The sequence below is a fragment of the Diceros bicornis genome, chromosome 13 (assembly GCF_020826845.1).
Source record: "Diceros bicornis minor isolate mBicDic1 chromosome 13, mDicBic1.mat.cur, whole genome shotgun sequence".
Classification (NCBI taxonomy): Eukaryota; Metazoa; Chordata; class Mammalia; order Perissodactyla; family Rhinocerotidae; genus Diceros; species Diceros bicornis.
In genome coordinates, this window is record NC_080752.1 from 31,408,321 (window position 1) to 31,424,922 (window position 16,602).

The window sequence follows — 16,602 nt, forward strand, 5'->3', positions numbered from 1 at the left end:
AGCAGAGAGGTTAAGTGACTTGCCCAGATGCAAAGGGGAAGTCTGGGTCAGACATAGGATTATGATTGGGGCATCCACAATTGAAGATGAAAACATGATAAAATGCACTTGGTGGTCATAGTAAGTAGAAACCCCTAAACCAGCTTAGCTTACAGAGGTGGAGAGTGGTGAGGGAAGGGGGAATATACTGTACCTATATACCTCATAGCCGCCTGGAACACTCAAAACATTTCCTGAAGAGTTAGGATAAATTTGATTTAAATATGCCTCAGGTTTAAAATGTTAGCAGTGCATCTTTCCTTTAGTATATGATTTCCAAGGATCTCAAAGCAGTGTGTAGTGTTGAATGTTGGAAAACGGTCTAGAACTGCGCTGTCCATTGAACTTTCTTTGATGAAGGAAATATTCTATTTTGCACTGTACAGTATGGTAGCATTAGCCCCACGTGGCTACCAAGCACTTCAGAGTACATTACTAAGAAATGTGACGAAGGAATTGAATTTTTCATTTTATTTAATTTTAATGAATTTAAATAGCCATATATGACTAGTGGCTACTGTTTTGGACAGTGGAGACATAAAGAGTCATGTTATGGAAGGAAAAACTGAGGTGGGACCCTTTAGCTATTTACCCTGAATCCCATGGCGGGTCAGGGATATGTTTAAGTGTTTGAGGGTTTATTAGTAGAAGAGTTTCTTCCGAGTATAGTTTCCTATTCATGTTTTTTGAACATGAATTTGTATACATTCTCCCTTGAAACGGGAGCTGTCTCCTTTAAAAGTGACATTAAGATTTTTAATAGAAGAAACAAACTTTATTTGATCCTCCAGCTGAGGGTCATTTTCTTTACTTTTCCTCACATTTGTTTTCTCCACCTCTTAAATAGGCAAAGGCCGCTTCATGCTGTGTTTGGCTTTCTCCTGGGGTATCTTGTCCTTGATACAGTTTGCAAAGCAAGCTACCACATGCTGCCGGAAGCTATAGTTGGGACAGACTTGGGGGAGAATGGAGCCTGTGCCTTCTAAAGCAGCTGGCACTGAGGAACCACCAGACTTCTTGCAGAGAAGTAAATTGAGCTGTCCCGTCAGGAGTATGCAGTGAGGGCGCTTGTAAACTTACATGCTAGGAGCATTCATTAAAACTTACTACATGTGTTTTTAGGACAAAACTGTGATTTGAATTTTGTTGTTACACCCAAGAAAGGAGTAGAGGGGGTGAACCGAGATAGGACTTTATAATTCTTAAGGATCATGAGATCTTGGTGTATATTATCGAGGGAATTTGTGGAATCTCTTAGTTGAATATTTTTGAAGAACTGGATAGATAACTGGCTCCCTATCAGGAAGGTTTTAAGCACAGTCCCAAGCTGAAAAGCCAGGGAGGGCCCTGCCGGTTAGCCTTACATGTACCTCCAAAAGAAGGATTTTGAACATTTTTATCTTATCAGCTGTTCATTTATTGGAGGTTTGCCAGGGCAGTCTAAGATGAAAAGGGAAACAGAAAAGCTTGCCTTTTTCCAAAAATTGAGTCTCAGTACTGTAGACTCTTTCTATAATATCAAATTAAACACAACTTTTGTAGGCAGACTTTGTATTAGTTGAGATCAGCTGGCTATGATAATGTTGATTTCTGACAATTAATGCTTTTCTGTATGTCACAAAAAGAAAAGTGATATGGTATATCTCCCTACTCCAGTATTACTTAACATTTCTTAGACACAGAGCTCCAGAGATTTTTGTTTTTGTGATTTTTTCGGTCTTTCAGGTATTTTGAAGACTTATATTAAAGGAATACCAGATTTTTAAGCCAGTACAAGTGAATTATGGAGTTAACAGATTGGAATATTTATAATTTAGATTATGTTGGGACATCCAGGACACCTAGGTGTCATATCCTAAAGTCTCTTCCCTTTTTATGGTTCTCTTGATACTTGTTGAGTGCTGAGTGGGGTCCTTATATGTGTCCCATCATGGTATGAGCAAGGGCTCCCAAGGCAGGCGGCCTGGGTTTGAATCCCAGCTGTGCCACCTGCTGGCTGCGTGACCTAGGGCAAGTTACCTAGCTTTCCATGCCTTAGTCTCCTCATCTGTAAAATGGAAAGAATGAAAACACCTAACTCATAAAATTGTTATGAGGATTGCATCTAGAGCCTTTGGTAGAGGATATAGCGTGTATTGAGTTCAATAAATATTACTGTTATTATTTCTACTGTAAATATTTTTATCATTGTATAACCAGAGCTCAACCCAGTACCTTGAATATAGTTGCTATATTTTTTGTCCAAATGAATGAATAATTCATCCTGCTGAGTTTTGTATTTTTAAAAATTGTTATCAGTGTTTTTAAGATAGTTCAGTGCTATTTGATTTTTTGCTTTCCTTCTTTGGGGCCTGGTGTTTTGAGATTTCCTTCTAATTGATTATAACTTTCTTTCCTTGCTATGTGTTCTGTTCACTGTTTTTTTTTTCAGTACACAGGTGCCAAAAACATTTATTTTATGAATGAATAAATTCTATGATATTTAGCATTATTTCAGCCGGATTCTTGGGCAGTGCGCTAAAAAAATACTGGAGAAGAATCAGTTGAGTTCAGGGCAGTGCAGAATCAACAATTAAGTAATCTGAAATTTCTACTGTATGCTGTAAAAGGGGCAAGTTTTCTAGGAGGAAATTGTGTGTCCCGGATGTAAGCAGAAATGTATTACATAAACTTTCTTAACAGTTACCTTCATAAATGGAAACCACAGGTATCTGTGACTAAACACCTGTGTGTTTTAGTTGCTGTTATAACAGTACATGCTTTTTGAAGAAGCTAGGAATTACGGGAATGGTGATATTGCACTGAGACTTTTTAAGGCCTAAATGGGGATAAAGAATAATACTTTGAGTACAACTGCTGTTTTCATTCCATTTTTGGAAGGCTTGACAGCCTTTCTGGGTGATAGAATTGTCTTCTCAGAGAAACTAAGTAATTGTGAAGACTATTTATTTTTGTCAGACCACGAATTTTCTTTCTTCCAATTAATTCATGTAAGTGGTTTTTGTTATTTGTAGGTATTGATGTCAAGAAAGGCCGAGGTCGATATATTGACACCAGTATGGTCATCTTTGCCCCCCGTTACCTGTTAGATAATAAATCATCTCACAAGCTTGCATTTGCACAGAGGGAATTTGCCAGGGGACAGGTAAGCAGTTTGCTTTTGAAGAATGACTAGTGTTTATTTAATAGCACAGTGAGTTTTAATGTCATGGCTTATCTCCCCATCAACACTGTAAGTTTTGTGGTATAAGTAACCATTTTGCGCCTTTGGTACCCTAAACAGCTCCTAGAAGAGGGCAAGGCCCAGAGTAGGTACTCAGTAAACATTTACTGTCTTGACTTGACTTGTTGACTGAGCCAGTGATCCTGTGTGTTTTAGGGAACCGCCAATCCCGAAGGTTACATTTCCACCCTTCCTGGTTCTAGTGTGGTGTTCCATTGGCCTCGGAATGACTATGATCAGCTGTTGTGTGTCAGACTGATGGATGTTCCCAATTGTATTTGGTCTGGAGGCTTTGAAGTCAACAAAAATAATTCCTTCCATATCAACATGAGGTAAGTTCAGCAACTGTATTTAGACAGACGGTAGCCTTGTTGGAGGTGCAGTAATGTAAGTGGTAAACTGTACATACCATATAAATTTTAAATATTTGTAGAGCTATAAATAGTAAGTAGTAAATAGTAATACAACTCCTTCATGAAATGGGCTCATATGTTTCTGGCTCAGACAAAGGTCTAAAAACTTTCAAAGACCAGGTAAATGTGAGTAAACATTTTGATGGAATGAATTAAAGGAAATGTCGACAGTTTTGACCGTTGCACAATTGCTGTGTTCTGAGGTTCCAAGTTCAAGGGTGGCACTGAGCACATGCCTGCCTGCAACTCTGAAAATTCTGTCTGCATTTTGATGGTAACACTGATTATAAACACTTCTGTCTATTCTTACACACTGTGCAAACTCTTCTCTCATGTGATGCTGTTTCAGTAAATCATCTGGCCTTCTTCGCCCAATGCAGTGACCCTCAGGTCCTTGTTAAGAAAAATCAACTGAATTCAGCCTCTTGCTGAATGACTCTTGCTGCTTTCATCAAATGCTTTTTTAAAAAATGTATTTAAAAATTTTTTTAAATTGTGGTATAATACACTTATGGAATATTAGAAAGATACACAAAGACCCAGGGATTATTTTATGAACTTTTCATAGCATAAAATTTACCATATTAACCATTTTTAAGGTACCTACTGTTAAGTACATTCATATTGTTGTACAGCCAATCTCCAGAACTCTTTTCATCTTGAAGAACTGAAACTCTATACCCATTAAACAGCAAATCCCAATTTTCTCCTTCTCTAACCCCTGGCAACCACTATTCTACTTTCTCTACGAATTTGACGAGTCTAGGTACCTCAAATAAGTGGAATCATCAGTATTTGTTTTTTTGTGACTGGCTTATTTTACTTAGTAATGTCCTCAGTGTTCATCCATGTTGTGACATATGTCAGAATTTCCTTGCTTTATAAGGCTGAATAATATGTCCTTGTAAGTATATACCACATTTTGCTTATCTGTTCATCTGCTGATGGAGACCTAGGTTGCTTTTGCCTTGTGGCTACTGTGAATGCGGTTGCTGTGAACATGGATGTACAATACCTCTTTGAGTGCCTGCTTTCAGTCCTTTTGGGTGTACACTCAGAAGTGGAACTGTTAGATCATATGGTCATTCTATTTTTAATTCTTTAAGGAACTGCCATGCTGTTTTCCATAGCAGCTGCACCGTTTTACACTCTTACCAACAGTGCACAAGGGTTCCAATTCCTCCACGTCCTTGCCAACACTTCTGGTTTTTTTGTGTGTGTTTGTGAGAAAGATTGGCCCTGAGCTAACATCTGCCAATCCTCCTCTTTTTGCTGAGGCAGACTGGCGCTGGGCTAACGTCTGTGCCCATCTTCCTCAACTTTATATGGGACGCCACCACAGCATGGCCTGACAAGCGGTGCGTCGGTGTGCGCCCAGGATCCGAACCAGTGAACCCTGGGCCGCCGCGGCAGAGTGCGCACACTTAACCACTTGTGCCACTGGGCCAGCCCTCTGCTTTTTTGATAGTAGCCATCCTAATGGGTGTGAGGTGGTATCTCATTGTGGTTTTGATTCACATTTCTCTAATGATTATTAAGGTTGAACTTTTCATGTGTTGGGCATTTGTATATCTTCTTAGGAGAGATGTCTGTTCAAGTCCTTTGCCCATTTTTGAATTGGGTTGTTTGGGGGTTTTTTTTGAGTTGTAGGAGTCCTTTATATATTCTGGATATATAACCCCTTATGAGATACATGATTTGTGTATATTTTCTCCCATTTCATACATTGCCTTTTCACTCTGGTGATTGTATTCTGTGATGTAAAGAAGTGTTAAACTTTGATATAGTCCAACTTATCTATTTTATTGCCTGTGCTTTTCATGTCATATTCAAGAAATCATTGCCAAGTCCAATGTCATGAAGCTTTTTCCCTGTGTTTTCTTTTGAGAGTTTTATAGTTTTAGCTCTTACACTTAGGTCTTTGATGCATTTTGAGTTACTGTATGTATATGGTGTAAGGTAAGGGTCCAACTCCATTCTTTTGTTTGTGGGTATCTAGTTTTCCCAGCACCATTTGTTGAAGAGACTCTCCTTTCCCTGTGGAATGGTCTTGGCACCCTTGTCAAAGATTATTTGACTCTATATGTGATGGTTTATTTCTGGGCTCTCTATTCCATTCATCCATATGTCTTTCTTTATGCCAGTATTACACTGTTTGGATTACTGGAGTTCAGTAATAAGTTTTGAAATCAGGAAGTGTGAGACCTCCAACTTTGTTCTTTTTCAAGATGATTTTGGCTATTTGGAATCCACTGAGATTCTATCTGAATTTTAGGGTGAACTTTTTTCTATTTCTGGACAAAAAACACTTAGATTTTGATAGAGATTGCATTAAATCTGAAGATCCACTTTGGGTAGCATTGACATCTTAACAGTATTAAGTCTTCCAATCCATGAACATGGGATACCTTTCCATTTATTTGTATCTTCTTTAATTTCTTTCATCAAATGCTTTTGAAGCTAAAGACACTGAAATCAGTGCTATTTTAATGCATTTAGAAGCAAAATTTAATCTTTTATACTTTACGGTTAGTTCTCCATTGAGAACACTATTATAAAGGGGACAGAATAATGGCTAATTTAATAATAGATGATCCAAAGCAGTATCTGTATTTGACTTAAAAATTGCATTATCTGAGGGTTTTTCGGTGTTTTTTTTCTCTATCTTTCAATAGTGTGCCTTTTAAAATTATCTTTGCCCTGGCCCTTATTTGAGTTAATTGCATCTGGTATAGTGGTTTTTAAGCTGCGTTCTTAGGAGTCATCTGGTCTAAGGAGGTGACTTAAGAGGCCAAGGGAGTCAAGTAAGCAGGGCTCCAGTGCCCTTATCCCTGCTTCAGCCAGAACTCTTGTCTGTTAGTATCCTGGGTTCCCTACAAGATTTCATTTGGAGGGGGTGGGGGAAAGTGAGGAGTTCTGCAGCTAAAACCACTGTTGATTTATCCCAATCTACTAGAGTGGTAGAGTATCGACTCTAGTAGTGGATACTACTAGAGTAGTAGAGTATCTAGAGTATCTCTACTACTGCCTGGGTGGAGGCAGCCCAGATATGTTGTGTGAGAAGAGGAAGCCAATTTGGAATTAAGCAAAAAAGTTACTCATGATTACTTTAAAAAAAAAGAGAGAGAAAGAAAGACAGTAAAAGGTGTAGAGATAGGAGAAGAAAATGAGTTGTGTACCTTCGTTAACCCTTTTGAAATCGTTTTTGTGTGCAGTCCTAAACTCTTGAGCACAGACCTATGCCGTCTGTTACTTTCCTTTACTTTCCCCACCTTTTCATGATGAAATAGTTTAAGCCTACAGAAAACTGGTAACAGTAGTACAATGAACATTCCTGTATCTTTTATCTAGATTTACTACATTTCAACATTTTGCTGTGTTCTTATTTTCTTTCCACACATGCACACATGCCTACTTTTTTTCTGAATCATTTGAAAGTAAATTGAAGTCATCTTAGTACTTCAGCCATAAAAACTTCATTTGTCACCTAAAGACAAGGACATTTGTCTAAATAAATATCATTACACACTGAAGCAATTTAATATTGATGTGTTTTCTAATAAATTGTCCTTTAAAATGTCCTTCACAGCAGCCCCCCTCCCCTGATCTAGGAGCCAGTCAAGGATCGTGCATTTTATTTGGCTGATACGTTTCATCTGCTTTAATCTAGGGTAGTCTGTCTCTTTTTTGTCTTTATTGACCTTGACATTTTTAATAAGTCCAAGCCAGTTTCTTGTAGCACGTCCTATTTTCTGGATTTTTCTGATACTTTCCTATATATAGATTTGGGTCAAACATTTTTGGTAAGAATACTACCTATGTGTGTGTTTCACATTGCATCCCATCAGGAGGCCTGTGATGTCTGTTGGTCCCATTATTGATGTTGCTAAATTCGATCATCACTTGGTTAAGGTGTTATCCACCAGGTCTCTTTATTCTAAGGTTACCTTTTCTTCTTTGTAAATAAAAGTAGTCCATTGGGGCGATAATATGAGACTGTGTATGTTGTTTCCCAAAATCCTTTCACTCAGTGGTTTGATTGTTCTTACCTGAATCAGTTATTACATTGGTGGTTACAAAATGGTAATTATCTAGTTCTCTCATTTCTTCTGCATTTATTACCTGATATATTTCTGTGAAGAAGAGCTTTCTTTTCTCTCCAGTGGTATATCTTTATATAAATACACACACATAAAAATTATGATACATACTGGTACCTCCAACCACAGTATTCTTCCTTACCTTCCTCATCCTACAGTGAGAGCTCAGATTATCAATAACATTGATATATTAGTTTGAACCATATGAAATTGTTCTTTTTCTAGGTGAAAAGTAGTCTAATATCAATAATTTTATGTAGTTCAACCAATATTTATTCATTTGCTACACTGACACTGTTACCCAAAACAAACGCCCTAAGTATAATTTGTAGATCTTGTTGTACAGTTACCATGTGCTGTTCAAAAGTTGCTCGAATGAATTCTTTTTTACTGTCTGATTATACTGTCAATTTCTACTTTTTTAGTGTGATCAAAGAGCACACAGTGGTATTGATTGAGGTCCAGGCAATATTGTGATTGTGCAAAGTATGAGAAGAAAGTGAACTGTAACTTGTTTCCTCCATTTTAATCAGCCTCTTTTGTTTCTTTTTTTCTGCAGAGATACCCTGGGAAAATGCTTCTTCCTGCGCGTGGAAATTACTCTCCGAGGAGCTACCTATAGGATCTCCTTTAGTGACACGGATCAGTTACCCCCTCCTTTCCGAATCGACAACTTCTCTAAGGTATCAAGTGTAGTTGAGGGCCAGTTTGGCTGTTTCATACGTGGGAAGGTAGAGTATGTACTGCCCTTAAGTTAATGATGATACATTTTAAACTTGGGTTTAAAAGAAGCTCTACAAGGATCTCTATGGCTGGACAACCCTAGAAATCCTTACCCCTAGGAGGTGGTTCCTGCTGGTTATTTTCATTGCTGGGCAGCCTTGTCCAGAAGTGACTTTTCAGTCCCCAAAACTTATTCTGACTAGATTATTTGGTGGACGTGGTACCCTCTGTAGACATTCCATACAAACAGAGAGAGGAATCAGAATCAGATTGCCCAGTGACAGTAGGAATGGGCAGTTCTACTGTTGCTTGGTTACTGTGAGCGTTTTTATAAATCTTCCAAGTACAGCCAACATGGAACTCATTAGATTCTATTTTAATTATGCCATTGAATAACAACATCTTATTTCTTTTTCTTTTTTTTTTTTTTTTGTGAGGAAGATCAGCCCTGAGCTAACATTTGATGCCAATCCACCTCTTTTTTTTTGTTTGTTTGCTGAGGAAGGTTGGCCCTGAGCTAACATCCATGCCCATCTTCCTCCACTTTATGTGGGACGCAGCCACAGCATGGCTTGACAAGCAGTGTGTTGGTGTGCACCCGGGATCCGAACCTGTGAACCCCGGGCCGCCAAAACGGAGTGTGCACACTTAACTGCTTGTGCCACCAGGCCAGCCCCAACAACATCTTAAAATATGTGACTTTCTGTAGCTGAATTCCAAAATTTCCATTCTTTTCTGGTTCAAAGTGTATCACAGGGGCATGAGATGCCATTGAAAGCAGAGAATTGCTTTTCCTAGGTTTTGGTGTGGCAAAGCTCCCTAAAGCCCTTTTCCCAACAGGCTGTAGCCCATAATGGTGGGCTTTTTGCGATTTGGAAGTTGATTAGATAGGCATTTGAAGAGGCGAGGTGATGAACCTCACTTGTGGTTATGCTGTGTAGGATTTATTTGAGAAGGAACTGGAACTTAAACCTAGGAAGCAGTGAATCACTTTCCAATAATATCACTCTGAATGAGCGAACATCTTTATCCTCTCTGCCGTTACTGTAGGTCCCGGTTGTCTTTACTCAGCATGGTGTAGCCGAACCCAGGCTCCGAACTGAAGTGAAGCCCATGACTTCATTGGATTATGCCTGGGATGAACCTACCCTGCCACCTTTTATCACTCTGACTGTTAAAGGGGCAGGTTCCTCTGAGATCAACTGCAACATGAATGATTTCCAGGATAACCGACAGCTTTATTATGAAAATTTCATTTACATCGCTGCTACATATACATTCTCTGGGTAATTCTGGGTCAAATTACTTTTTTTGTAAAGCAGAAGGTTCTAATTATTAACTGGTTTTAAATTTTAAGCAGTTCTCAGGAGGCCGAAGGATGAAGGAAGATTCTTTCCATTCTTTACCAAATCCTAGGCTCAAAGTGTATTTTGAGAGGTCTTTAGTCTAAACCCCTGTCTTCTGGCTAGATTAAAATTTATCCAGAGAGGGAAGACTCTTCTCTTTTTGAAGATCTCGCCAGTAATCCATTCTAGTATTTAACAACTCCTCCTATAAAGTGTTATTCTTATAATATCTTAAATTCCTCTTGCTCTAAGATGTTATTTTTTTATGTGTTTTTAAACTTCTTGCTGCTATTTTAAAGTTTATTTTACCTCTTTACTTATTTGAAACTGACTAATCTTCATCATAATTATTCAAATCATCATTCTGACTCCCCTCTCCCGTTGAGAATGCTGATTAAGCAGATACTTAAGGGTCTGTCTTAATGTTCACCTAAAGCCAAGCAAAGGAGCTTAACTTGACAGTGCTTCCAGTAGCCTTAGAATGTAAGCCTCACTGTCGTGTGACTAGTTGTGTTTAGACAGCTCGGTTGAGGAATGGCAAGCTCACTCTAACTCTGCTGATAGACTGGGATATAGATTTGCACGTGGAGATTCAAAACATTGGGCTTTCAAAAAGCAGTCATTCCACCAACATGTAAATCTGGTTTACATGTTGTTTCTGTGCTGGTTACAAGACCAATTTTAAAGTTTATCGGTGAAGAAGCAGGGAAAATAGCTGAATCTTTAGCATTACAAATATAAATCACCTGATGAACAGCATATTTAAAGTCATATTCCTTTCCAAAATGCTCTGAATAATTTTGCTTGCGAGTGATATTTTTGTATGTGCCTGAGTCCCACAAAATAAACTCTGAGTGTGTGCGTTCTCTCTCTCATCTACCTGGAGTCCAGATTTCACTGGTGATGAACTGAATGGGCATCTTTGCTTAGAAGAGCCATTCCTTGTTCCTAGCAGTTCTGTTTGTTAATGATGGTGCTGGGATGGTTATCTTGATAGAATTCAGTCAGTCATGTTTGTTTGTTTCTTTTTGAAGATTATGGCACTCAACAGAGTGACGTGCTTAAGGTTTTAGTGCCTGAAAAACCAGTTCCCAGTCTGGTTGCTAATCATGTTTTTCTCTTTATGTGCTTATGTTAAATTCCAGTAGCTACTAAGCTCTTTAACTGAGAATCCTAATGGAGGATTATGAGTTTAATGGGTTGAGCAGATACGGAGCAGAGAACAGGAGAAGCTCTTGGGAATCTTGGTGTGCTGAGAGATTGAACTGTCTTTCGGAGTATATTAGATACCATTTCTTGCATTTTAGGAGAGAATTAATGATGGGGAAGAAGACTAGTTTTGTTTTTGTTGTTTTTTATTTTAAATTGAGGTGAAATTCACGTAGCATAAAATTAACCATTTTAAAGTGAACAGTTCAGTGGCATTTAGTACATTCATGATGTTGTACAACCACCTCTATCTAGTTCCAAAACATTTCCATCACCTCAAAAAGAAACTCCAAACCCATTAAGTAGTTACTCCCCATTACCCTCTTTTCCCAGCCCCTGGCAACCCCCAATCTGCTTTCTGTCTCTGTGGATTTACCTGTTCCAGATATTTCCAAAAATTGAATCATAAAATATGTGGCCTTTTGTGTCTGGCTTCTTTCACTTAGCATAATGTTTTCAAGGTTTATCCGCATTGTAGCGTGTGTCAGTACTTCATTCATGTTATGGCTGAGTAATATTCCATTGTATGTATGGACCATGTTTTGTTTGTCTATTCATCCATTGATGGACATTTGTGTGGTCTCTACCTTTCCACTATTGTGAACAGTGCTGCTATCCACGTTCCTGTACATGTGTTTGTTTAAGTACTTGTTTTTAATTCTTTTGTGTATATACCTAGGAGTGGAATTGCTGGGTTCTATGGTAATTCTACGTTTAGCTTTTTGAGGAACTGCTATATTCTTTTCCACAGCAGCTGAATCATTTTACATTCCTACAGGGAATGTACAAGGGTTCCAATTTCTCCACATCCTCAGCAACACGTATTTTCTGTTTTTTGTTGTTTTTTTTTTAATTGTAGCCATCCTACTGGGTGTATAGTGGTATTTCATTGTGGTTTGACTTTGCATTTTTTTAATAACTAATGATGTTGAGGATCTTTTCACATGCTTATTGGCCATTTGTATATCTTCTTTGGAAAAATGTCTATTCAAATCCTTTGCCCATTTTTAAATATGATTTTTTTTGCCTTTTTATTGTTCAATTTTAAGAGCTCCTTATATAATATGGATAGAAATCTCGTATCAGATATATGACTTGCAAATATTTTCTCATGTTTTATGGATTGTCTTTTTACTTTCTTGATGGTGTCCTTTGAAGGATAAAAGTTTTTAATTTTGTTGAATTCTAATTTATCTGTTTTTTTTCTTTTTGTCACTTGTGCTTTTGGTGTCATGAAAACTAGTTTTTAACTCTGAATTTATCAGTCCTTTTTTTGATGATAGAGATTAGTGGAAACAGGAGAATAATCTAAATAAAACCTCATCAAAATACCCCAAAGTGTAGCTAGGCTGCAACATTCCATAAAGCTTAGGATTCTTAAGCCACAGTGAAACACAACACGATTGGATTGGAGGAAGGTGATTATGAAGGCTTTGTTTCTTTTCATCCTAAAGGGACTTCTGATTTCTTGCCAAGACTTGGGGATGCAATGAGGCTGATCTTCTGCCTGGCAAAGAGTCGAACAAATTCTTGGACCCTTGGAATGTCTGGCTTAGTAGGGGTTTTTTGTGTTTTTTTTTTTTCCTCTAAAGATATATAGTCATCCTTTTATCTCTAAATTTTAAGCCACTAAAATTATCAGGAGAGGGGACATGTCAGAGTATGTCTTCTGACAAATGAATCTTTGAACTGTACAGGAAAACACGACAACCTTGAATTTTCTGCAGTTGAGTTAGACTTTTTCTTCTGTGATTTAAAAAAAATTCTCTTCTTTATGATAGAGGTTTTAGGCATTTGCTTATGAGTACTTGAGTACATATGTGAGTATATGTATATACGTGTACATATGTATGTGTGTGTACATATTATTATTATTGTTTTTTTAAATTCTAGTTTACAGGAGGGGACAGGAAGGCCTGTGGCTTCCAACAAGGCCATTACCTGTGCTGAGCTTGTCTTGGACGTCTCTCCAAAGACACAAAGAGTCATTTTAAAGAAGAAGGTAAGATAGCTTAGAAATTGGAGATTTTTAGCACTTGGGTCGTCTGGTGCAATGCATCTTGCAGCTGAGGAAATGGATGCTTGGGCTGGATGACTTTCTCAGGGCGAGGCCTCAGGAGTCGTGACTGCCCTAGTTGGTGTCCTTCCCACTGTCCTAGGACACCTGCTCTGGGAAGTCCATCACCTGCTCTGGGAATTCCATGCCCTTCTCATCTTCGATGCCCTTTTTGGAGAACTTAGTTCTTGAATTTTTTTTTTTTTGAATTTGTGATTTGTCGTTTTCATTACTCTTTTTCTGTTGTAACACTCCCCTAATCTACTTTTCCCTAAACTGAATGGAAAAATTATCAGATTGACTTTTTTTTCCCTTTATATGCTGACATTCGTTTCAAGTTACCTTAGGGAAACGTTTATGCTAATAGACTTAGGTATAGAGAGAAAGACAGTAAAATTTAGCCAGAAATACTTATTACAAATGACAAGACTGGTAATAAATAGATCGAACTTCAGAATGAAAGATGTTTGAGAACACAGAGGTGCAGAAGTTAGTTTAAGAGGAGGGAGATCACCAAATGTAATTATTTGAAACACATTGACCTGAAGGATGTGTTCCTGAAGATAATCCAAAAATAACCCTGACAGAAGATGTCTGTTTACCACCTAAGTGACCCTAATGCTGACCAAATATGCCTTTTTATCACCTAAAGTGGTATCGTGTAAGGCAGGAATCTAGATTGTTTATGATTCATTTGGCTTTGAGGTTATACAACTTTTATCAAATTTTTAATTGGGAGGATAGATTCAAATTATTTCAAATTTTGTGCATCAAACAAAACTTTAATACATGTGTTTTTAATTCAGTTTTATATTTTTAACAGCTTTATTGAGATATAATTCACATACCATACAAATCACCCATTTAAAATATACGATTCAATGGTTCTTAGTGTATCCACAGATACATGCAACCATCACCACACTCAGTTTTAGAGTGTTTTTATCACCTCAAGAAGAACCCCTGTGTCCTTTAGCTACCATCCACATAAGCCCCTCACCCCCCAGCCCTCAATCACTCATCTACCTTCTGTCTCCATAGACTTCCCTATTCTGGACTTTCACATGAATGGTCTTGTATGAGTGCCTTCTTTCACTTAGCCCAATGTTGTCAAGGTTCGTCCATCTATCAATCTTAGGATTGATAATACTTCTACATGTATTTTTATATCACACCGTTCAAAGTCACATAATTCAAATTTGCTTAAAATGTTATCACACTTTTATATAAGGCTTACGTGTGAGATACATTTTAAAAATGAGATTTGGGGCCAGCCCCATGGCCTAGAGATTAAATTCGGCGCACTCCGCTTTGGTGGCCTGGGTTCGCTTCTCGGGTGCAGACCTACACCCCTCATCTATCAGTGGCCATGCTGTGATGGTGGCTTATATCCACCTCTGTGCCAAAGAGGAAGATTGGCACAGATGTTAGCTCAGGGCGAATCTTCCTCAGTAAAGAAAAATGAGATTTGAGAATGGTGAGGAGTAAGGAGACCGTGAGGCATGGTAATTGAAAGTAGACAATTTTTGAAGCATTTATTGAGAATTTTGGAAAAAATTTTAGAAAGCAATAATCTAAAAATAAAAGAAGTAGCAAGTCTGACACACAGCAAGTGAACTGAAAAAACAAATGGAAGGGCCCTCAGAAAAGATGTTGGATGTTGTTGAATTTTCCAGTTGATGAGGATATTAGTGAATGAAAACCAACTCAGGAGAAAGATGATTTATCAAGTGGGATATGATCACCAGGTGTGGTCAGCAAAACATGAATAATAAATACATGTGTAATTCCAAGGGCTAGGTGACTGTTAAGCAGACAAAAACAGATTTTTTTTAATTAAATAACAAAAGATATTTTATGTAAGACTTTATAATTTACACAACATTTTCACAACATTTCACCTGATGAGGATGAAAACTGGTAAATAGGAGGGTAGATGATCAATGAGTTACATTGACATTTAAAACAAAGTTCTATGAATTGGCATTAGGAAATGGACCTACGCTTTTTACCTGGAAACCAAGAGTAGAAAGTTTGACATCTTAAGTTTTTGTTTGTTTGGTTGGGTTTTTTGTTTTTTCTACTTTTTATTTTGAAAGAATCTCAAATTTACAGAAAAGTTGGCAGAAATTCTATAGAAGTGACGCTGTGATTTTGGTTTGTCCTATTACTGGTGACGTTAACTTTAGCACTTGATTAAGGTGATGTCTGCCAGCCTCCTCCACTGTGAAGTTTCTCTTTTCCCTCTGTATTTAGTAAATATTTTGTGGAGAGGTACTTTGAGACCATGTAAATATCCTGTTCCTCATCGAATTTTCTATATATGTATGTATGTGTATGTATTAGCTTGGACTTCCATAACAAAATACTATAGACTGGACAACTTCAGTGACAGGAATTTATTTCTCACAGTTCTGGAGGCTGGGAGATCCAAGATCAGGGTGCTGGCTGATTCGGTTCCCTGGTAAGGGCCCTCTTCCTGGCTTATAAACTTCTACCTTCTCACTGTGTCCTCACATGGCAGAGAGAGAGTGGGGCCAAGTGAGGGAGAAAGGAAGCTCTTTGGTGCCTCTTCTTATAAGGACACTAATCTCATCAGAGAGCCCCATGCTCACAACCTCTCTAAACTTAATTATCACCCAAAGGTCCCATTTCCAAATACTATCACAATTTGAGTTAGGTCTTCAGCATAAGAATTGGGGGGGCACAGTTCAGTCCATAGCATTATGTATGTCACTATGGGTTCCTATTTTATTTAATGGGTTATCTGTTAACTGTCAGTATTTATTTTTATGCTCAATTCTCGTATTTGGCCAGTGGGAGCTCCTTTAACCTTCTGTGTCCTTTTGACACATGCCCCTCATTCCTTCAGTACTTCCTTACTTTCTGACACAGCAAGTTACTCTGGGCTCATCTGGTACTTTCCTCGCGGCATTCCTTGAATTTGCTGCTTCCTCAAGGAGCCCTAATCCCTTTTATCAGAGAAACTTAAGATTTGTACATTAGGTACACTTGTTGCTTTATGGTGTCACTGTTTCCAGGCTCTCGGGACAGAGCTAGAGATTTTATGTATACATGACATATATATGCATACACACACATATATAATATATATACATAGTATATATGCATATCATATATGTTTATTTATATAGTATACATATTTCTAAATCTTTGTATATTAAAAACCAGCAGTTCACACTGATATTTGCAGTTCCAGTCCAGTATCACAAAGTTCATTCTTGTTTTCTCGCTTTTCATATGTATGTAACTCCCTTGTCCAGCACTAAGAATATATTTATTAATTTGATCAGTTCCCCTGAATGTAACCCAGCTTCCATCACCACAGTTGCTCTCCTGCCCCCATGTGGACACACCCTGTTACCTGGCCTGGGCTCTGATCTCCACATGGAGGGGCAGCTCCCCCTCCAACCCCCACCTGTCGCAGCAGTGTCCTCCTCACCTCTGTTTGTCTTTGACAACCCACACTAGG

The 16,602-nt window shown here is 38.1% G+C and overlaps 1 protein-coding gene across 7 annotated transcripts in view; it reads left to right on the plus strand.

Moving 5' to 3' along the window:
- Positions 1–16,602, plus strand: part of VPS13D (vacuolar protein sorting 13 homolog D) — a 252,521-nt gene that overhangs the window by 118,103 nt on the left and 117,816 nt on the right. For all 7 annotated transcript variants that reach the window (XM_058552933.1, XM_058552934.1, XM_058552936.1 and 4 more), the window contains 5 exons: positions 3,054–3,184; positions 3,419–3,594; positions 8,335–8,458; positions 9,549–9,784; positions 12,947–13,055. In XM_058552933.1, the coding sequence (XP_058408916.1) occupies positions 3,054–3,184; positions 3,419–3,594; positions 8,335–8,458; positions 9,549–9,784; positions 12,947–13,055 (776 nt within the window). The remainder of the gene's footprint in view (positions 1–3,053; positions 3,185–3,418; positions 3,595–8,334; positions 8,459–9,548; positions 9,785–12,946; positions 13,056–16,602) is intronic.